The 23,670-nt window shown below is 40.0% G+C and overlaps 1 protein-coding gene across 1 annotated transcript; it reads right to left on the bottom strand.

The window, feature by feature from the left end:
* Positions 1-5,660: 5,660 nt before the first annotated feature.
* Positions 5,661-21,680, bottom strand: LOC306912777 (uncharacterized protein; the record flags this gene model as incomplete). Its single annotated transcript, XM_079489237.1, has 20 exons — positions 5,661-6,552; positions 6,642-6,778; positions 6,877-6,979; positions 7,390-7,535; positions 7,698-7,822; positions 8,449-8,585; positions 8,890-8,987; positions 11,404-11,525; positions 11,626-11,744; positions 11,880-12,025; positions 13,320-13,523; positions 14,975-15,041; positions 15,726-15,837; positions 17,217-17,352; positions 18,098-18,163; positions 18,325-18,456; positions 18,938-19,130; positions 19,617-19,720; positions 20,952-21,109; positions 21,545-21,680. 20 exons carry the CDS (start codon positions 21,678-21,680, stop codon positions 6,426-6,428), a joined length of 2,568 nt encoding a protein of 855 aa, XP_079345363.1. The 3' UTR covers positions 5,661-6,425.
* Between the last annotated feature and the right edge of the window lie 1,990 nt (positions 21,681-23,670).

Raw genomic sequence — 23,670 nt, 5'->3', positions numbered from 1 at the left:
TGGGGTGTGGTAGAGGACATCTCCCTGAACGCGTGCATATGTCACAACAGTTGCCTCGCGGAGCCGTCTTTTGTCCAGTGTCCACTTTATAAAGTCCATGCACTCCAGTGAATAGCATTTTTATTTAGATTTAGATTTTAGCATTTAGATACCTTTTTTACGTTATTTAATTACTTATTTTTTACACAGAAACATAATGTGTGTCTTTACAATACCTGTAATGTAATAATAATACTAATAATGTAATGTAATAATTATTTAATTAACGGAACTTTTATTCTGAAAGCAACCGGATGTCTTAAATTTGCTAGCTCTCAAACAGGAAGTTCTAGATTTGCCAAAAGAACGGAGCCCATCGGATTACAGTTCACTTTCTGCTTCCAACTTTTTAGGCAAAGGGGCGTGGCTTGCTGGGGGGAGGGAGGGAGGGAGGGAGGGAGGGAGGGAGGGAGGGGGGGGGGGGGGTAAGAACATTAAAATCATTGCATTTCAGGAACATTTTGGAAGTAAATTGTCATATCGATTCATAAATGGTAGTCAATTAGGAATAATAGCCTTACAAAATACTACACAAGATTCTGGGAGGGGAGGGAAAAGATGAAAAAATGAAACCTACCTAGGTTCCATCCTGGAGGCTAATCTTTCCGGTGATAAAATGGCCACCAACGTAATCAAAAAAGTCAATCAAAGAACAAGATTCCTTTACAGGATCTCCTCACTGGTAAACAAAAACACCTTGAAGACCTTAACAGGAGCCCTCGTACAAGGTTTCTTTGACTATGCATACACCTCCTGTGGCTCAGGAGGTAGAGCAGGTCGTCCAATGATCCATGGGTCGGCGGTTCGAATCCCGGCTCCTCCTGTCTACATGTCGAAGTGTCCTTGAGCAAGACACTGAACCCCAAATTGCTCCCGATGTGCTGGTTGGTACCTTGCATGGCTTCTGCCGCAATCGGTGTATGAATGTGTGTGTGAATGGGTGAATGTAATGCACAATCTATGTAAAGCGCCTTGGATAAAGGCGCTATATAAATGCACCATTTACCATTTACCATTTACCTCCTGGTACCACAGCACCTCAAAGGCCCTTAAAACTAGGCTCCAGACCTCCCAAAACAAACTGGTCAGGCTCCTACTTGGCCTCACCCCCCGAACCCACCTCACCCCTGCCCACTTTGACAGGCTGGAATGGCTTAGGGTCGACGACAGAGTACAGCATCTTGCAATGGGTCTGGTCCACAAGATTCGATACACCACCAAGATACCCATGTCTAAATACTGCAACAAACCATGCACAACCCAGATTCGGCACAAACAAGGGACTAAATTATTTTCGCTCCTATGCCACCAAAATGTGGAATGCCCTACCAACAGTCATTAAGACATGTGAATCCCTTGACTCCTTCAAAACCGCTCTCAAAGGGCACCTACGGACGGCTGCAATTCGAAACTGGCCCCCGTAAAATCTGAATTCCCCCCCAACCGCCCCCCCTTTTTCCCCTCACTGTATATGTTTCTTTTCCCTTTTTACCTCCTTTATGATGAATTCCTGTTTTATTCTTTGACTATATAGAAGTGTCTATTTGTACGTCTCTAAATGTTTTGATGAATTGAACATGGTGGACCCTATTGTAAACAAGTGTAATGCTCAATTGGGTCGTCCACTCACAGTTAACAGTCTTTGTATTGCGTTTGTGCTTGAAATGTACTGTAAATCTTCAAACTGTTAATACATATTTCAATCAATCAATCAAAGGGCAAACTGGCAAAGTGCAAAAAGGACTTAAAAGGATCATGGCTGCAACAGCAATTAAATCAATTAACAAACTCCTTCCCATACAAATGTGTTTATTTCTGCACTGCAGGCCCAGATTAGCTATTATCTAAAAAATTGATTTAATTAATTAATTAAATAAAATCACAGTTTAAGCTGTCTTGCTATAGGCTATTTTAGACAGTTATCATTCATTAGGACAATCATTATGTCCAGCTGGCTGTAAGTATTCCAGGACAATGAAACTGTGTTGAGAGAAGGGACTAAGAGAGACCCCACCACTGTAGGCCATCTGCGAGGAAGAATATACAGTATATCATTTTTAATTTCATAAACACTATCATCTATCCAGTGCAACCCCAGATGTGTGGGCGTGCGTAGCGCGCCGATTTATGCGGGTGGTCTTTTTGTGGGGTCCGTCCCTTGTGCCATTTCATGTCATTGGACAGTAAAATAAGCAATACGTTCTCATTAGTCTGAAACTAAAATTGACTGATGGCAGCCAGCACATTACAAATTCATTATGATAGTGGAATTATCATTACTTGTCAAATGTTCGTCTTGAAAGACCAATGGCACTTATTGGCCCCCCACATAAGCTCTTATATATTGGCCCCCCACATAAGCCCTTATTGGCCCCCCACATAAGCTCTTATATATTGGCCCCCCACATAAGCCCTTATTAGCCCCCCACATAAGCTCTTATATATTGGCCCCCCACATAAGCCCTTATTGGCGCCCCACATAAGCTCTTATATATTGGCCCCCCACATAAGCCCTTATTAGCCCCCCACATAAGCTCTTATATATTGGCCCCCCACATAAGCCCTTATTGGCCCCCCACATAAGCTCTTATATATTGGCCCCCCACATAAGCCCTTATTGGCCCCCCACATAAGCTCTTATATATTGGCCCCCCACATAAGCCCTTATTAGCCCCCCACATAAGCTCTTATATATTGGCCCCCCACATAAGCCCTTATTGGCGCCCCACATAAGCCCTTATTGGCCCCCCACACAAGCCCTTATTGGCCCCCCACATAAGCCCTTATTGGCCCCCCACATAAACCCTTATTGGCCTCCCCACATAATCCCTTATTGGCCCTCCACATAAGCCCTTATTGGCCCCCCACATAAGCCCTGGACAGGGTCCCCGGATGTAAAAACAAATCCAATGTGCACACATATAGGACACACAGCAAGTTATGCTTGGTACACACGACACACAGGTTGCATGGACAGAGAAAGACAGATCGATAGATCTTTGGGTAACATACGGATATGTATGGGTAAATAAATGGTCAACTCTATGAAACCAAGAGAATTGTATCCTGGGAACTACAAGGTCTTCACAAATCACAATTTAGTTAAAGCATAAAGCCAGGGCACCTACTTACACAATGTAAATCCCCAGCCAGGGGTGTAGGCCTACTAAAGCATATCAACTTTATTTCATACACTGATCACAATGAAACATTAAAATAGGATGGATCCAAGAGCTTAGATTGTTTTTATATTTTAATAGGGACTGGAAAATCACAGGTTGAAGTAGACTAAGGCCCTTGTAGTATATTGATAACCCATATACACATAATACACTTAAGATTATGTAGTCTATATCCTGTAGAACTCAGCCTGAGCAAGGCTATGTGTTACCCCTTTTCTCCTTCCTTTTGTTGAGACAAATAGACCTGCTCTGATGTGATGTATATGTCTTTATACCATGGCACAAATATACATTCTTACTGCACACAAATGTATTACACCCACAGCATAATGTTAAGTACAAGTATAAGTATAAGGTTAAGTATGGCTGCACCCAAGGTAATGGTACATGCTATTGAAGAAAACATATAGGCTGGACTTCTAATACTGATTCTGCCGGCCTGAGGTCAAATAGGTCATATGGTTCCCATGCTATGTTGGAAAGTTTATCAATGGATGTGACTATAATATATTCTATTATCTTGAGACCTTCCTTAGTTACAGCCTTGGTTACGTATTGGTAATGGACACACACACACACACACACACACACACACACACACACACACACACACACACACTCACATGGTCACATGCATTTAGTGCATGTGAATAGACACCCCGTATATAAGCACCTCATTTTCCTCCGTACTTTGCTTCTCAGAGAACATTTTCCTGGTTAGTCACGATTTGGAATGCTTATTGATGTCCTGTAATAAACTCTAAATTGGAAAGAAAGGACATTGCCTGGACTGCCTCTTTTTGCATAACCTGCCTGGTATATATATCCACCTATTATCACACTCAATTTACTACACCCTCATTTATAAACCGTGCGTACGCCAAAATATGGGTGTACGCCGAAATTACCGCAATTTTCTGCATTTACGATTTGTGCCAAAGCTTGAATTTGAACTTGTGCCAAGACAAAAATCACGTCTGGTCGGGAGCTGTCGTACGCTTTGTCCTCACCTGTTTTTCTGTCGTAGAACAGCGGAGCAGCATTGTTTGACCAGCTGAGAGGCTGTCACAGGCATCGAAACATATGTATTCACTCCTAAAATGTTTATATAAAACTGTATAGGTATGTATGTATATGGGCTAAATGTAAAAAAGAAAAAAAAAAGTAAAGGGATACATCAACAATGTGTCTTTGTGTCATATGAAATTAGTAGGAGATTTCCAACTTTAGAAGCAAGCAATTAAAATCGCGCATTTAAAAACAATGTTGCAAGTTAGATGCGTAAGCCATTTAAACAGTGTTTTGCATGATGAGCGCATACATGCGAGGATTTGGGCTGTCTGTGCTGAAATATTTCCATGACGGGACGTTGGAGAGTATAGTGCAGCGCTGCAGCTGCGGAGAGTCCCAACTTGGGTAGCCTACTGTAGCCTAATCTACAGCAGGCCGATGTCTTTCTGGAGTTACAGTATGTGCAATCTCCTCCTCGTTTAATAAACCCGACGCGTCGCTCGAATGCCAAATGTGCCGTGCAAGTGGGAACGCATCGGAGATAGTATAGGCTAAGCCAGCCTGCAGCCCACCACCAGTCCACCACCACCACTGTCCAGTGCCACATGAGGCTACGGTTTTGGCTGCAATATTCATATAATTCACAGTTGACAGCGAGGCAATTTAAATAGACTGTCGAATGTGCATGGTCAATTGGTCACGGTGTCACGGACGGACCACAGTGATAGAGAGAGACAGATAGACAGGACAGGGGATGCACCTTGCAAAACAGCAGCGTGTGTGCGCGCCTATTTGTTATATAATTCATGGTTCACAGGTTCAGGTTTTCGTTCACTAATATATCTTGTTGTATATTAAATGAATAAAGACTTTAATAATTTAATATACAACTAACAACACAGTGACAGTTGCTTGCAAATTGCGATATGTGCGTGCAAGGGAAGCGAAGCGAGAGGAGAAACAGACAGGGTAGTCCTACAGCTTTATTTAATTCATGCGCAGGTTTATTTATTTAAGATACAAGTTGCGTGTGCGTGCGTGCGTCTCTGTGTGTGTGTGTGTGTGTATGGGAGGGGGCAGCAAGGCAACTTAGGCAAGCGAGTGAAACTTTTTTTTCCCTTTAACGATGGTTTCCACCAGGTCGTATTGCAGTTCATGTCGCAAAAACGAGGGCGAGGCTTGATTTCATAGGGCGTGCCAGATTGATTTCAGCCGTCACATTTATTACTGCTAGGAATTAAATTAGGAAGGATCAGCTGTTTGCGATCACTTTATAAATGCCGACGTGACGTGGGTGTACTACGAAACCTACACTCGAATTTGGGGCAGAATTTACACTCAATTGATAAATGAGGGCCATAAAATGCAATATTGCCAAATCCATCATAAAAAAAATACCTTTAAGACGCCCTTTTGAATAGAATAGTGAATTATGCTTATGCTATCAAGGCTGAACACATTCATATTGGCAGACTATTTCAACAGGAAAGATAAACGTCCGAACCTCTTAAAGATTGAATTAAAGATCAAGTACCAAACTGATCAGAGATGCATTGTTTGAGCAATGGTTATTTCGTTAAAGTATTACAAGAGTCACAAAACCCAAGATCTCTTCAGCGCGCACTGACGTCATACCATGCTAAATTTAAACAGAAAGAAAAAGAAGAGATAGTGTAAGCTATTATCTCTTCATTGTAACATACACCATAACACGAACCATGAACAAGTTTTCTTAAGAATATTGCTGCAGTACTGAAAATCTTTGATCATAGTCCCCTTAAAGGACAATTCTGGAATTCTGCCATGCTTAGTGTTAGCTTTTAATGCAATTTAAAATATATTGATTTGAAAGGTCAAAGCCAAAAATAGTCCCTGGACATTTTAAACTAAATTCAAATATGCATGACATATTAACCGTGCAATGATTGTTTGTTGAAAACAAAACATAAAGTGTTGTAACCTGCCTTTTTCTTCTTTCTAATTATTTGATCGGCCCAAAACATTGTGTTTATTGTCATGATTTGTCACAACTCGAGTTGGCTTTGTCCGCGGCGTAAACGTCTTTAAATAAATACTTTTTGTAAAGTCTATGAGGAAAATGAACGGGGAATTATTTTCCGGGTCTCTCGTCGTCATGAAAGGGGGCGGGACTGCGCCGCTCTATAGCCCCAATTCCACCATTCCACTTTCCTTCTACACATAGGTTTCAATTTGATAGGAACGGTGCTCCTTCGCCATTTTCTTCATGTCTTTGTCTGGTTTAATGTCAGTTTTTCTGAGGAGACGGCTTTTGCCAGCAATGGGATCATGATTTCCATGCCTGAAAAAGCAATACATAAATAACATAAGTAAGAATACAAGACAATTCTACTAGTGAGACATTTCTTGTGGGTGGGGGGGAGACCTTACGTTTTGAGGTGTTTCTCAATGGCCTTTCGTTCGTATACATCTCCATATTTTGTTTTCACAGGGTCCCTAAACATCTTCTTGGTCAGTGGACAGATCAGATGTCGGGGTGGAGCATCCGGAGTTTGACCCACCAGTTTCTATAGGACAGAATGAAAATAATTTAGTTACGTTTAGTAGGTAAGTTGTTCAATGACAAATCCATGTCATAATTTCACTAAAATAAATAACTCATCACCTTCTCCACGTCATCAATTGAGGTCCCGGCATTTTTTTCTGTATCGTCCATGGCTGCTTGATCGTATCTATCACGGCTGGTCATGAAGTCCTCCGCCAAAATGCTTCCAAAGGGAAAGATACATATTAATTTTAAATGCATTATTAAAGGAATATACAGTTACCAACATAATCATCACAATCAAGCATGCATTTCCTTAATTTCCTTTCCCCTTAAATTGCCTTTACGCCTTATGTAAAGCTCTGTCAATTGACTTTGTTGCGAACGAAGTCATTGCGAACGAAGTGAGCAGTAACTATAGAAGCTGGCCAAAACTGTCTGTCTGTCTGTGTGTGTGTCACGCTGTAACACCACCCGCCCGCCACTCAGAGGGCAACTGAAATTGGAACGATACAGAGGTCTGTGTGTGTGTGTGTCAGACTGCCACAACAGCTTTGTTACTTGTGTATGTTAATTAACATCCATTGGCCATTTGGCCATGATTACATTTTAAATCAAAGTCTTAAAAACAACCTGTCCAGGGGGTCTTCAGGCTCAGGGATGATGAGCAGTCCATACATGGCATCCAGGATTTCTCTCATGGTGATTTGGGCGTTGTAGTTACGGTCAAATATATTGTGGCAAATGCGGCCCACGCTGTTGATGTTGCAGTGATGTATCTTTGCTTATGTTAAGAAAACATCTTTTGAATTATATATATTATATATTGTTTTCAATATTGTCATATGATATCAACTTAAGATTAAACAAATGTATGCATCACAGTATATCAATATTAATGGTCATTCATGTCTGTAAGTGGTGTGTAATAATGAGGATACACGTGTGACGAAGCGGACCAGAGGAGGTTTCACAGGATAGTCAGGACCAAACTGGCAGTAGAGCTCAAAGACTCCTTTCTCATACGGAGTGTCAGGAGGACCTTCCATGGCCAGCTTCCAGAAGGCTGAAAAGTTTAAAAGGAAAATTAAAGGTTGACTGCTGAATATTTAATATATCTTGAATGTCATGTGGCCAGTCTGTGACTTCAGTCAGTCATCTACAGTATAATGCCAGTCATCTCCATATTTAAAAGGTAAATGATGCATTTATATAGCGCCTTTATCCAAGGCGCTATTACAGAGATTGTGCATTACATTCACCCATTCACACACATTCACACACCGATGGCGGAGGAAACCATGCAAGGCACCAACCTGCACATTGGGAGCAATTAGGGGTTCAGAGTCTTGCTCAAGGACACTTCGACACTAACTCTGGGGAGCCTGGGTTCTAACTGGAAAACTTGCGGGTGCCATCTTCCGGTCACTCTACCCCTGACCCACTGCCGCCCCAGGGGCAAGGTTTCATATTTGGGCAAGGTTTCAGTTCAAACCTCAATTTGTGGCACCAAACTTGCCATAAACACTGTTCAGGGGTCTGGCATGAGATTAGTCACATGCACATACAAAAATAAATAAATGCACACATATGGGCCACTACAACAGTGTTTAACACTTCAAATGGCCATAACTGTGACCAATTCTCTGATCAGTTACCAAAGTTACATGAGAAACTATTGTGGCCACTTACTGAAGTCTGACTCTGATGGAAAGATAGAGAAAAATGGATGGGGATCACAATGCAGACTCTTCAACTCCTCCATGATGCGTTTGTCCTTCTCCATGAAACGCCCACTCTTACACTCCTGAATCTTCTTTTTCAGAGCACTACATGAAAACAGTAAACCTTTGTTAAAATTGTAATGGTTGTGTAGAGCACTGTGTGTTGGGGGAGGGAGAGGAGACTTGATGGGGGAATGAATGTATGAATTTCTAATATCTGGAATGAATGTATGATTTTCTAATATCTGTAAAATAAACTTTTCAGGACAAAGCAAAGAGAAAGTAGACCGACTCTCATACACGATCCTCCAAAAATATATAATACAAATAATAATTATATATATATACATGTTAAAACGTGATTCATATTTAGAGCAATTTCTTCAATATGATTTATTCCATAATTTACTTCTCTGTCATTGTCACTTTGTTGTCCAACTCCTTTGGCAGTGAAGTTTCTGGGAATTCATCATATCCACGACTGGCAAAGAGGCTTCTTAAAATACTCTGTAAATGATAATCAATAACGTCATTATTATAATGTGATAAGCCACCATGTTCAATTACTTGAACCGACAAATTACTGGAACATTTTTCAACTGCAGGGCTAAAAATTATAGAGCGCAAACTTGGAGGGCCACACCCTTAGAAAGCCCAGACTTTTATCCCAGAACGTTTTATCAAAATGATTACTTTTTCTAGCAAATTCACCAGTTCCACTCCTCTGTTTCAGTCTTTGAAAATTCTTCCCATTTTTGATATAAACAAACTTCAAATATGCATTTTGTTTTATTCCAATCAATTAATAAACTACTCCCAGCCTGTTTTCAAAATGTATGCCATTTTAATAACGAAATTCATAATCATTACACCAGAGCATCCATTGATCTTCATTCAGCTTTCTTCAGGACAACATCGGCCCAATTTTCAATCAAGTTCAGAGGACCACCCTTTTGGAATAACTTACCGTCTCATATCAGAGTCTGTACTAGTCTCAGTTCTTTTAAGAGACAATTACTGCAATTTGTATTAATAAGCTTGGGCAACACACCCTAGTCATGTTATTATTTGATATTATTCGAATATTTTTTCTTTTTTCATTATCATTATGTTTTTAAATCTTTAGGCTTACCAATATTATTCATATCTTTTATTTCTGTTATTTAAGCTCAACTGGTAACTTCTATAGGAAGGCCACTCGATAAGCCCCTTTTTTGGCACTTCCAGCACATCATGTATGTAACTAATCTGGTTTCTTATTGAAATATTTGCTTTCTGTATTTATTTTATTTTACCATATTGTTGTTATTATGTACAAATAAACTAAACTAAACTAAAGGACACAGATAACACCACAAGACAGGCCCTGGCAGGGCTCCAGCGTGCGACCTATTAGGTCGCATATGCGACTTAATTTATTAAGGGTGATAATTGAATGAGGTCGCACAGGTGCGACTTGCTGGAAGGATGAGTGGAGGAAAAAAAAACATCCCGCAGTGCTTGCCCGTTCCATTGATTGAAAACATTGGACGTTCGCCTGACGCCCAGTGTTCAAAGAACGATCGTTCACGAAAACCCACAAATAAGCCCTTCAGACTTGGATGGTCAGAGCGGCGCGATTACATACAAAGTCAATTCAAAGACGAGAATTGCGCAAACGGGCGCGGCGCGACCTGCCGCGGTACAAACTGGACGAACCGAGGCGAATATATATTCAGGTCTGAACGCAGCTTATCCGACACAAATTAACTAATCTTTCTCAGCTGTACAATTTCACTGGAGCGCGCAGCGCGCATATCTAACTGCATGATGATCAGTCATGATCTACACAGACAGCCGACTCCCGACCGAAACACTGAGTGAAACTTAGTAAACGTGTTGTTTGATTAAACATGTGCCACGAAAAATAGCTTCCAAAGCTTGTTATGTTTGCATCGAGGAGGTAGCCTATGTGTCCATACCATACGTGAAAATAGCTGATCTACAAGCTCACAACACGTCGCGTCCGCGACGCGTTGTGAGCTTGTAGATCAGCTATTTTCAGCACGCGGAGATATGCAGGCTCTGAGAGCATTCCGAAACTTTTCCAATATTCAAAAGGAAAAGGATTAAGAATTTGGTGGCATTTCACATTGCAAAAGATTTTTTCCAAAATGTAGAAATATTATAATAAGGAATTAATTTGGATAATGGTAATGGAGATATTGTACAAATTGTCACTTTATTAATCCAAAAGGTTTGGACTGCATTTAATTTTCAACACAAAACCTTAAACTGACTTTCTGTGTGTGGAATATAAATATTGCCTTTATTGACAGAGTGACTTTGTGGTGGGTTGAAACCATCTACAGTGTTTTGAAGTATAACCAGGTAGGTTGCTGTTTTTTACACAGTGACCTTTGTAGGGGGTTTTATGATTCAAACCTTTAATGGTGGAAACCACTACATAAATAAATGGCGCCCGATGTGGGGGCATGATAAGATCATGTATTAATACCACGCTATACAAAGAAAAAAATGGTGCTACCTAATTTGTGGTGGCGCTACCAAATGAAAAGGTAGGTGGCACCAGTGCTACCTGTGAAAAAGTTAGTCTGGAGCCCTGGGCCCTGGACTACAACCCACAGGGGAAGAGGAAACAGGGTAGGCCAAGAAACGCCTGGAGACGTTCCACTCTCCAGGACCTAAAGGACATTGGAATGTTCTGGCAGGAAGCAAAAGCGCAGGCTCAGAAGAGAGTGAGATGGAGAGCTCTGGTGGACGCCCTATGCCCCTCGACGGGGTAAAGAGGATTAAGTAAGTCAAGTCACCCCCTTTCTTAAATAACATTGGAAAACCTCCCTATTAAAATGAATGAACAAACAACTAGTTACAGTTTACTGGTAATCCTGGCATACATCTAATTCTGTGTTGTGTGACAAACTTTAGTGAGGGTAGATGGATTGAGTTTCTCTTTGGGTTTCCTCATCTCCAGAGAAAGAACCGTCTCAATCTCAAACAGCTTCAGGCCGTCGATGCTAGTCTTTGGTTTGAAACAGCAACCACCTGAAACCACATGCATTCAGATGTGAGATAGGCTCCCTTAGTTCTACACATAGATATAGATACAAGTGTGAAAATAGCATGCATGCTGAATGCTCGGTACCTGTTGCATTGCTAATTCCATGCAACATGTTATTCTTCACATCTCCAAGAAGGATTGCATCCACAATGATGTTAGCGTTTATCAGCCTTTCAACAACATCAACTGGCTTGGTCTGTGATCTATGGGCAGATGATCATGTCACGCATTTCCTTTATCCCAGTAAAACATGAAAACACATCAAAGGCAACATTGATTTTTTTTTTCTCAATACTAACAATACTATAACTACTGACATGCTGTTACAGTAAATTTACCCAACATCACTTCCATCTGTAAGACATATGATGCGAAGTCTGCAATCACTGAACTTCATCTTGACTTTTTCCAACTCAGACACTCCATGTTGTAGAGCATCGTAGAGGTTGGTGCCTCTCATTGCTTGAAGACTGTGAATGTGATCCTATAAATGTATCCCACAAATGTTATAGCAAATTTTTATTTTTCTCCCACTTGAAAACTGCTGTCGAATACAGGTATCAGTGGGCACCTAAACCTTCTGGACACCTCACAAATACCAAAACACAGTGGGCACCTGGTATTTCTGGGCACCAAAACCAACTCGGCCGATATACTGATATGTGGCCGATACATCGGTGCATCCCTAATAAAAGCACAATAAAGTCCAGGATTTATTTTAATTGGGATCTCTACTCCTCGAGTCCTCTCACAAACAAACAAGCCTTTTAGTACTTTTGCACATGTAATTCAGTCAGCCAATCATTTAGGCGGCATATGGTATTGATGTTGTGACATGTTTACCAATTTGATTTTCTTAGCTCATTGACCAAACAGCCACCATGTATTCTTTAATTCTTCCCTAACCCTAAAACCCTTAACAATTTATGTTAGAATTCTCTGCCTCTGTAGTATTTATGAATTTGTGAATGATGCCCCTCCGTTGCCCACGATTCTCAACAAAAGGTTCCAGATTACTGGGCCAAGACGTGTCCAGTATTCAGTGCCTACTCCAACTGTTGACCTGGGTTGGTGTACACACCCACATGATTCCTCCAATATACAGTACATGGAATCACCAGCCTCTCATTTTTACCGGATAGCGAAGTTTCACAGTAATAGTACTGTATAACAGGTTCATGATGCCTTATAAACTTTCCCTCCCTGCTAACTAATTATAGTAGTTGTAAGTATTAAGTACTTTTTCTGTTTTGTATGTGTCTATGGAGTTAACATTACTCTAATAGACCCCCAGGTGTGGTTAGAATATTGAACTATGTCTTCCCTGTGTATTTTTGGTTTCTCAAAAGGCCCAATCGAGGCCCAGGTCAAAAGGCCAAATCGAAATGACAGTGATATAGTGACATCACAATAACATCCCCTTCCCTAACGCCTCCCTCTTTAACATACAACAACAGCTGTGTGTGCGGTTTCAGTTCAGGTGGATCACCACCCACCAGGCAAACCAGGCCTAATTAATGAACTGGTGGCACCTCCTACTGTAAATATCTTCCCGCGGCCTTGCCAATAGATGTTTATTTAACATACACAAAAACATAATTTTAACACTTTCTCTACACAAAAATCTTGTTTTAGGAGGAAAAGAATCACAGCACTCCATCTTTAAATACAATACTAGCACTGGCAGGCAGTTTTACTTATATGTGCCTTAATCTTGAATCTATTTTATTTATACCCCAAGAAAATAGGATGTGTGAAGTCAGTAATACGAGTAGTACCTTGAATTTTTCCAGAGTTTCTGTGAATGTGTGGAGGGTTTTCACTTCTGAGTCAAACTTCACAAGGCCGATTACATGATGGAAATCATAAGCCATGGTCCGTGTGGCAAAGTTATCAAAGAGCACTTTTACTGCATCAATCCTCTTGATATCCACACTTCCATAACAGTTCTGATTCATAGAGCCGCTTGCATCCACTAGTACCTAATGAAATGAGATGAAAAAGAACATGGACAAAAAGTGTCTTTTTTATTATGAGGAAAAATGTGAAGCATGTCAATAGACAAATTCAGAAACGGGTCTCATGGTCGCAGCTTACGTATTTCCTGTAGGCAGACTCAACATAGCTGCGGGGTTTAAACTCTCACCAGGCGCACCTCTTCTACTACAGTGAACGGTAGAGTGACTGATGTTAATCTGCCTCAAGTCAAACGTTACTCTTTTACCTGCGTTTTACTAACACTAACATTACAAAGATGCCCAAAACATCGAGATGAACCTGTTTAGTTTATGGCTGCTCCAACAGTAGTGGCAACATAAAAAAAAAAAAAAACGGAACGTCACAATATCCACCGCGGGGTCTGAGACCAGAGCCATTGAGTAATGGTTGAGACGAAGCAGTGAAAGGTCCTGAAAGATACATAACCTTCTTACCCAATACCCAATCTTTCTGTTTTATGAACACATGGCTGCTGTACTTTATACCTCTTACTAAGCATTTAAAGTATGAGGTATAAAGTACGGCAGCCTTGTGTTCATAAAACAGAAAGATTGGGTATTGGGTAAGACTGACATTATGTATCTTTCAGGACCTTTCACTGCTTCGTCTCAACCATTACTCAATGGCTCTGGTCTCAGACCCCGCGGTGGATATCTTTTGGGAATGTTGCCACTACTGTTGGAGCAGCCATTATTATTGGATAATAATAATAAAGTAATAATGTAATGTGCTGTCATCATCACTGAGCAAGTTGCTATGGCAAAATCTAGCCCAATGAGTGTTTCTGTGCAAAACTAATGCTTGGAATGGTTTCAGCATCATGAAAACCCCCTAGTTTGATATGTCACATGCTACTCAAAGCATAAGGAAATTTAGAAAATATTGCCTTATAATAGGATGTCAATGGTGGCCATACTGTATAGGCCATTTTCAACACTTTCCCCTCAGACAATTCCAGGCAACTTTGTTTCTGTTATTCAGGATATATTGAAGATGCAAAATCAGCTGAGTTTGTTTTTTTGAGGTTGACCCTGTATTTCCATATATTTCCTGTACTATAAACTAAACAGGTTCATCTCGATGTTCTGGGCATCTTTGTAGTGTTAGTAAAAAGCAGGTAAAAGAGTAACGTTTGAGGCAGACTAACATCAGTCACTCTACCGTTCACTGTAGTAGAAGAGGTGCGCCTGGTGAGGGTTTAAACCCTGCAGCTATGTCGAGTCCGCCTACAGGAAATACGTAAGCTGCGACCATGAGACCCGTTTCTGAATTTGTCTATAACTAAAACGTGTCTTGCAATTTGTAGCCATGTGATTCCCACATCCCGATCAAAACATATCAGGCAACATCGCAATTTTTATACTCAATATTGACAATAATATACTATAGTACTACAAGAAATTAATCAGCAAAAGACAAATATTGTAAACATTACCAGAATTGCCTCTTTTGGAGTCCTGCTTGTGACAAATGTATTATGGTCCACTCTGCTGTCTCCAGTTCTTTGTATACAAAAACAAAACAGTAAAAAAAAATATAGAAGATCTTGAGAGACATTTATCAAAACAAAAACATGGTCAAAAACACCAGAGTTTACCCAGGGCTCGCAAACTTTGAAAGGCAGTCATAGCCAATTAGAATGGAATTTGAACATCTGACTTACATCTTGATCACATGACTCCAAAGCTAATGGTGCATTTATATTGCGCCTTTATCCAAGGCGCTTTACATAGATTGTGCATTACATTCACCCATTCATACACCGATTGCGGCGGAAGCCATGCAAGGTACCAACCAGCACATCTGGAGTAATTTGGGGTTCAGTGTCTTGCCCAAGGACACTTCGACATGTAGACAGGAGGAGCCAGGATTCGAACCGCCGACCCATGGATCATTGGACGACCTGCTCTCCCTCCTGAGCCACAGTCTGTGTACAGAGTTCTGAATACAAAATTCTCCTCATATATGGCATCCTATCCTATATTTAAATTGTGCGGGCGGGCCGGTCGCAATGACTCAGACATAACCATATATACTAGAGTCCACTATGACTCAGACATAACCATAGATAGAGATATCATCATATATAGAGTTCCCACTGCAGCTACACCCAAATGTGACTGTGACACCATGACATCAGACCCAAACAAACTGTCTCACTACAAAAAAAATAAAGGAATACTCACTTGGCTGCCAGCACGTTGACATCCACAGTTTTTACTTCACCACTTAGACAACTAAACACTTTGATCATCTCAGGGGCTCCTTTGTCTTTACCCACATAAACGCCAAGTTCATCTACCAGGGAGGAAAAACGTGTTCAACAGACCCTTATGGCTAACAATAATTTATTGGGTTGGTTTCAAAGAGTACTCATAATGATTATTACATAATTATGCACTATGCAGTATATACATATGATTATTACATATGCACTATGCAGTATATACATATGATTATTACATATGCACTATGCAGTATATACATATGATTATTACATATGCACTATGCAGTATATACATATGCCATTTGTATGCTGATGATGATGTTTCCCTTAATGCTCTCATTTGTGTGTCCCTCTTCAAAGGTACCTTCACTAAGTAGAACAAGTCGTGGCCCATCCAGTCCAAGGTACCTTCACTAAGTAGAACAAGTCGTGGCCCATCCAGTCAAAGGTACCTTCACTAAGTAGAACAAGTCGTGGCCCATCCAGTCCGACATCCTTCAGACGTAGTGGTGGAGTCACCATCAGATGAGGGAACGCTTTTATTCCTTCTGTCATACTGCCAAAGGTCTTCTCAATTTCAATCTGAAAGCTTCAATTCAACACCAATGGTTACTAGAAATGCAGTAAGTACACTGAATGCACACTTCATGCAATACAATTAAAATATGTAGTCATCGCACACTCTCACACACACTCTCTCTCACACACACACACACACACACACACACACACACACACACACACACACACACACACACACACACACACACACACACACACACACACACACACACACACACACACACACACACACACACACTTACTTTTGACCTGGCACATTGGCATGGTCAATCCAAAGATGGTATGTTCTGAAGAATGGAGGCACACTGAGTAAAATCTTCTCAATGTCCGTTGCTCTCCTCAGTGACGTCTCTCTCAAGTTATCACTGCAGTTTGGAAGTTTCTCTCCGTCTAAACACAATATAATTGCACTGAAATTAATCTTTAATAGCAAGAATGTTCATGACAAAATATGTACAGTATGTTAGTGATAAAAGTTTTGTTTTTCATTTTAATTTACTGTAAAGGATCTGTTTAAGAATTCTGCTTACATAATTACTGTATTGGTAGTTTGTGGAAACATACAGTACATTCATATTTGGTTCCCTTTATTGAGGATACATGACCCAAATGTCTAACCTCTTTTGGACAACCTCCACGATGTAGTCACTGCTGCTGTATTTGTATTTTATTTTTTACATTGTCTTTGATATCATAATATTACGTAATTGCAATACACCATTTATTTTTAGCTCTGTATGCAGATTGTCATTTCAAGAATGTCTTGCCATGATGTCTAGTATAAAATATAGTCATGATGATTTACTATTCTACTGAATATTTTGGCCGTCCATAAAAAGCCATCATGTTGGGCAAGAGTTGCATTTACCTTTGATTTTCTGGAGGACATATGATCTTTCAAAGACACCTGGTACGCCAGGTACTCTGACTGGGTCACTGAAACGTACGCCTTCCTGTGATCTAGGATCCATTGGTGCGTAGTTCTCATGTTCTGATGTTTCTTTCTGCCAGAACAAGAGAGTATAAAGATCTTACTTGGCATAAGATCACTGCTACGAGTGTGCTCAAAATCATGTCACGTTTATACATGTATGCTGGATTAATTAGACATGGACGATGGTGTCTCTATCTCTCGGTCAGTAGCGATATGTGGAAGAGAAGAGAGAGACTTAGTGATATTTATGAACTTCAACAATGACTAAAGCCCAAACCACACCAGTGGGTCATCATACAACTCCTTGCAACCAAATGATTGTGGGTAGACGCTTGTAGACGGTAGATGCATGTAGTTGCAAACAACCATTGAATTGAACAATTGAATCACTTGGGTAGACTTGCCTCGACATGCACCACCATGCAAAATGGTGACATTCAAATCAGACATTCCAGTAAAATACATACATATATTTAGATATACAAAATAGTTACACTAGTGACTATAAAGTGCATGAGATTTGTTAAACAAATACCTCAAAACCAATGAGTTCATTACGCATATTGTCTCAGCATGGGTGCTGTGATGAAACCATGAAGAAAACTAACATGTAATGAGGGATACTTTAACATTTGTTTTGTAGTTGCATAGAAAAACATACAGCGTATCTTTTTATCAGACTCAGCGGCACTCTCAGGTATTTCAACGCTCACCACCACAGGTGGAATCTTTACATACCTCTGCTTCAGAGATAAGATAGGCCCAGCAGAATGTTGAATTCTCAAAGACATCAAGGTCCTCAATGATCTTGTCACCTCTTTTTTCTCCCAGTGCAGGCAAAAGTTCTCTAAAGAGTGTGACAAGCCTTCAACAATGGCAATCTAAAGGAGAAAACATATTTCCCCAACATTATGAATGCAAACTAAAGAACCACTGTATAAAAATGATTCCATTCAATAAATATTAAGAGTCCTACAGTACATGTAAAAGTAGAATTAATTAATCATTAAATATTGCAAGATTATACCATTTCATAGTTTACCTTCTGTGTCCAGGACAGAAGCTCATTCCTGCAGAGCAACTGGTACAGACTTTGAGCCAGAGGGTTGCATCCAGTGAGTCTTCGTATGCATGCAACCACTTTCTTGAATCCTTCTCCAGAATCTCGCGTTTTCTTAAAAAAAAAGTGAAAGAAACAGAAATAAAAACATAGCATAAACATGCTACATTTGCATGTTACTTATAATGGATTGCATTTTTATAGCACTTTTCCAAGTGCTCAAAGCGCTTTATACAATGGTCCATTAATTCATTCATACAGTGGGAAGTGAAGTGGCGAACACCAGCGTCCTCACTTCCCACATTCACACACCAATGGTGGCAACTAGGCAAGCTAGGACCGACCGACTCATTGGAGGCAATATAGGGTTCAGTGTCTTGCCCAAGGACACTTTGACATGTGGACAGGAAGAGCCGGGATTCGAACCACTGACCTACGGATCATTGGACGACTTGCTCTACCTAGTAACTTTGCTATTTTGCTAGGAAAGACTTGATGTTAATGAGAAGAAACACATCAGGAGTTAAATTATTATTTGAAAGGACAAAAACTATACAGTATATTGGCAAATAATAAGACACAATGGTACTCTTACAATTGCATAAAGTGAGGAGAAGAACACACTCAGTCCTTTCTGTGTTTGCTGGACTGATGGCACAACATCATTGATGAAGACTTCATTGGTCTCTGGAGTCTCTCCGCAAAATGTGGACAAAGTAAAGTACACCGTGGACTCCTCAGAGACACCACAACTTTGCAGTGTGTCTTCACTACTGGTATGTTCACCACTGAATAAAAAGGGAGGAAAGTATATAGTAGTTAAGTAGTATCCTATTTATAAAATCACACTAATTTAATTTGTATTTCTACTGTATATCCCTCCACAGAAAAAGGTTAGGCTAGAAACTGTACAAACATCACAAGGTAGCCTATAAACTATAGTCAACTAGAATGGGACAAACCTTTTTTCATTCAGTTTTGCACATTCACAAACATGAAATAAAAATGTATGTATAAATGTAAATATTTTATTGCAACCACCTTGTTAGTGCAGCCAGTTGGGGTCAACTTTCTTGTATAAAATATCCTTGTATAATTAAACAATTTTAATTGAGACATTGCCATATTTGCTTTTAAATATATATTGCTTCTGTTTTTACGAGTCATAGGATTTGGGTAGTGTTATTTAATCTGTGTTTCCATTATACAGTAGGTAATGTATAGGCATACTTATTTAATGATTTTCATGCTTTATGGCAATGATTTTAAATTACCTGTAATGGAGAACATGAGATGGGATTCCACTTTCATTTGCAGGTTTGAGTCTCAAGTTGTTGATCGTGTCACTTGCCAAGTCCACTTTGATCTCAAAGTTTCCCTATGATGAAATGTGGTGAGTTAAGAGCTGTTCGCACCAAGCACGACAACTATAACTGTAACAATAATTATTTGAGCATCCACACGATGAGCGATGATAGGTTCTGTAACCAGTGCCTGTGGCACCAAGCACGTTGGAGCCCACACACACAAGTGACAGAGAGAGAGAGAGCTAGATTTCTTTGATTTTCAAGACCTCTTTATTAAATCTTTTTAATGATAAACATGACAGCCAGATGATTATAACCACCTATATATTATGACATTTAAAATCACAGAAGACAAATAAAACTTGTAAGGTGCTGTCAATAGTGACCGTGCATAATGCCTCTCCTACACACCACACCTGTACAAACACCCCCACTGTCCCCCGCCAGACTGTAGTAGGCATTCTCTACTTTAATGCGAGCTGCCATTATCCCCTTTGCCATCACTAAGGGATCAACCGACCCCAACACATGCACCTTATTCTTCCTCAGAGAGAGAGAGAGAGAGAGAGAATATGGGAAAGGAGACAGTGCTGATGTTCTATGGCCTCCCACACTGGGTTTGTCTTTTCTACATGCATGTAACATGCATACAACTCACCCATTTTTTCACCCAGTGTCATTATCTAATGTAATCCAACCTGGGGGGGCAGCGGACTGACCTCATGCTTCCTTCTATGCATGAAGAGTCCAAGCTGCTTCTTTTCACCTGACAGTGGGGAGTTTTCCCGGCCGGACATATCGTGTGGAAGGAACACGTTATTCCGACCAGTTCCTTTCCCCTCCATCAGGCACCCCAGCTGGCCGGGAGACATCCTTTGGTTGGACATAGCATTGGTTAGACATAAGGTTGGTGTGGGGTGCGTTAAGGGTTGGGAGAGGGTTAAGGTTGGGTTTAGGTGTGCTGCCCCGTGGGAGGTTAGGGTTAGGGTGAGGGTTTGAGATAGGTTGTAGGACTAATGACTGGTCTAACCAATGATTAGTCTAAGTGTAGAGACCAGGATTACTGCATTTTTTTGTGAGGGTACATACCCTAGGGGACACAGGGAGAACATGCAAATTCCACACAGAAAGGCCCTTTCGCCAACCCCGCCTCAGGTATGGGCACTGATGACACGGAGGAGAGAACACGCCCCCTAGCGTCCCCAGCGGTTTACTTACTTAAATAATGACAGTAGAAGTATAAGTTGTTAAACAGTAACATTTTGATTAGTCACATCATCACCATCAAATCGTTCAGCTCACCCTCAGCATCACGTGGCATCGAACAGTATCTTCTCCTTCACCCAAGACTTGAGGAGCTTCTAGCCTTTGCATTGCAGGGGATTGCTTTAGGTTATGCTTTGGTGTAAATATTGCATACAACTCTGCTCCATTTTCAATGTGTCTGTCTTTTAAGGTCCCTGTAGATTAGAAATGTTCATTGAAAGAAATCAGCACATGTTACTTTATTGTCAATTATACTGTATATTGTCTATTGGCCCTATCATAACCATATAAGGGCTTAAAAGTGACAAGGACTGAGGGAACCCCACGTGGGCATATTGGCTCTAGTGGATTGGCTCTAGTGGATTAAACATACCAAACTAGGCTACGGTATGATCCTTTAAGAATGTTTTATTTAGTAGGTAGCCTTCAGACAGTATCATTTCATACAAAGATTAGTATTGCCAATGTTTTGGCAAAGGGAGCTATAGTGTGTGGTTCTACTTCTCTTTGATACCTTCAAGAGGTCAGATGTGCCAGACTAATCTTTGATCCTTACAAAAATAATAATAATAAAATAACATCATTAGCAATATTAAAGTTATTCAAATGTAAGGTCAAGACATTCTTACATGTGTTGAAGAAAGGGTCATCAGTCAATGGCATCCCATCAACTGTGTATAGGCAGACACCTTTTGAATTCCCAACGTGTTCATGGTGGCAGATCCTTAACATCAGATCTTCAACTGTGTTTTGTGCAGGGTCCATATCTGAGTAGAAATTAGTATAACCACACTAACATGAGGGAATTTCCACAACAAATATCTATAACATCAATCACTCATATACAGTAATGATATGGAATAATATGGGCTCCCAGATTGATCATTTTATAATGCATCACAATGAAATCATTTTAAAGAATAGAAATAAATAGTTAATGCGAACTAACAAGAACATAGAACCTTTGTCACGAAAAACATTCAACAGCTGGTTATGCTCACGCAAAGCTACCGTTTAAAAGATAGGCTTCCGTGGATGCCATTTACTCACCCCTGATACATTTTGGTTCAGGACAATGCGGGTATCTGTACTGGATGCAAAATGACTCCATTTGCAACGGGTTCTCCGGGGCTCTGAATCTTCCAATTTCGTTTCTCATTTTAAAAAAACGATTCTTCTCCACTTGGGTAAAGCCTGGAAATATGTATTTAAAATGTAAAAGGCAATAATGTCATTAGCAGTAGAAAGGGTTCCTCTTCTACTTTCTATCGCTATCTTTTGCTTAACCCATTAAGACCGGGAAAGCATGTGTCATTTTAGATTTTATGCCAAAAAGCATAATTTTACACTAATTAGTCCATAGCCACTTGATCTCATCACATTTGTGATGAATGGCTATGGCCGTTTTTAGCCCAAGGAGTTTTTGTGCAAAACTAATGCTTGGAATGGATTCATCTGATTGGAATGAATCAGGAATTGGAATGAATCATGAAAAACACGTCACATGCTACTTAAAGCATAATGACATTTTGAAAATGTAGCCATATAATGGTTGTTAATGGTGCCCCAAATTTCAACCCCTGAATTTACCATGATCCACTAATATTATTTATCATAATATTATTTAATGTACAATTTGTAATGTTATTTGGATGACCCTAAGGAGGATCATAAAAAAAAAACTTGAACGATTACAAATTATTTTGGGTCACACCCCTTTTTAGCTTAGATTGACTGCCCTAATGTGTGGTGGGGTTTGTTGCGAATGCAGTGAGCATTTACTATGAGACCCAGCAGATCACGTCTGTGTGTGTGTGTGTGTGTGTGTGTGTGTCTGTGTGTCACGCTGTAACACCACCCGCCCACCACCAGAGGGCGCAGCTGTATCACACACAAAAACACACACACACACATGCACGCACACACACACACGCACGCACGCACGCACAAAAAACTTAACTTAAAAAAAAACTTAACTTAAAAAAAAACGTAACTTAAAAAAAATAAATACAACTATAAGTTTTTGTTGTTAAAATGCACACAGTTAATTTCTTAAAAACATATGAAGAGATAGGGCTTATTTTTTTCACTACAGTTATTGACTCATATGTACAATTTCACATGCATTTAGCCTAGGCCATTTATATCCAATAATCTTACCCATGTTGTTTAAATCTTCATCTGTTACACTATCAATGAAGTCTCGCTCATCTTTCACACCAAACGTAATAAATTGGTTGTAATAAGACTCCAGTCTGTGCCTTTCAAGTAGGTTGTATATTATGGTAGCCATCTGAAAAAAGGCAAATCACTGTTATCTTTGTAGCTGCCAGAGGGATAAACAATAACAATAACCTATATGACCTTTAACATTACAGTGTCATATAGTAACAGAAATGTAAATACATATCATTTTACAGTAAATCAATGTAATCAAGAAACTCGATCACCTTGCATCGTAATGTGCTGCTCACAAAGTGTAATCATTTAGGTTTCTGTTTCCAAGTTTTATTGGGCAATAGGGGTGTGGCTTGCTAAAAACAAATAGCTAAAAACGCTCAAATGAAGAATGCAGCAAATGAAAAAAATAATAATACTCATCTTTTACTTTCTCTAATAACCCAAAATATGAACCTTGGTTGAAAAAAACTAAAGTTGTCCTATAAGCTTTCTTGCTACTGGCTTATGTGATTTCCCAAGCTCTTGTTTAAAACAGAAAGACACTAGGTGGAGCTGAACTACAAGCAAATATCCC

The sequence above is a fragment of the Electrona antarctica genome (assembly GCF_951216825.1).
Source record: "Electrona antarctica genome assembly, chromosome: 1".
In the NCBI taxonomy this organism is placed as follows: Eukaryota; Metazoa; Chordata; class Actinopteri; order Myctophiformes; family Myctophidae; genus Electrona; species Electrona antarctica.
This window is presented reverse-complemented; position numbering and strand designations above follow the sequence as displayed.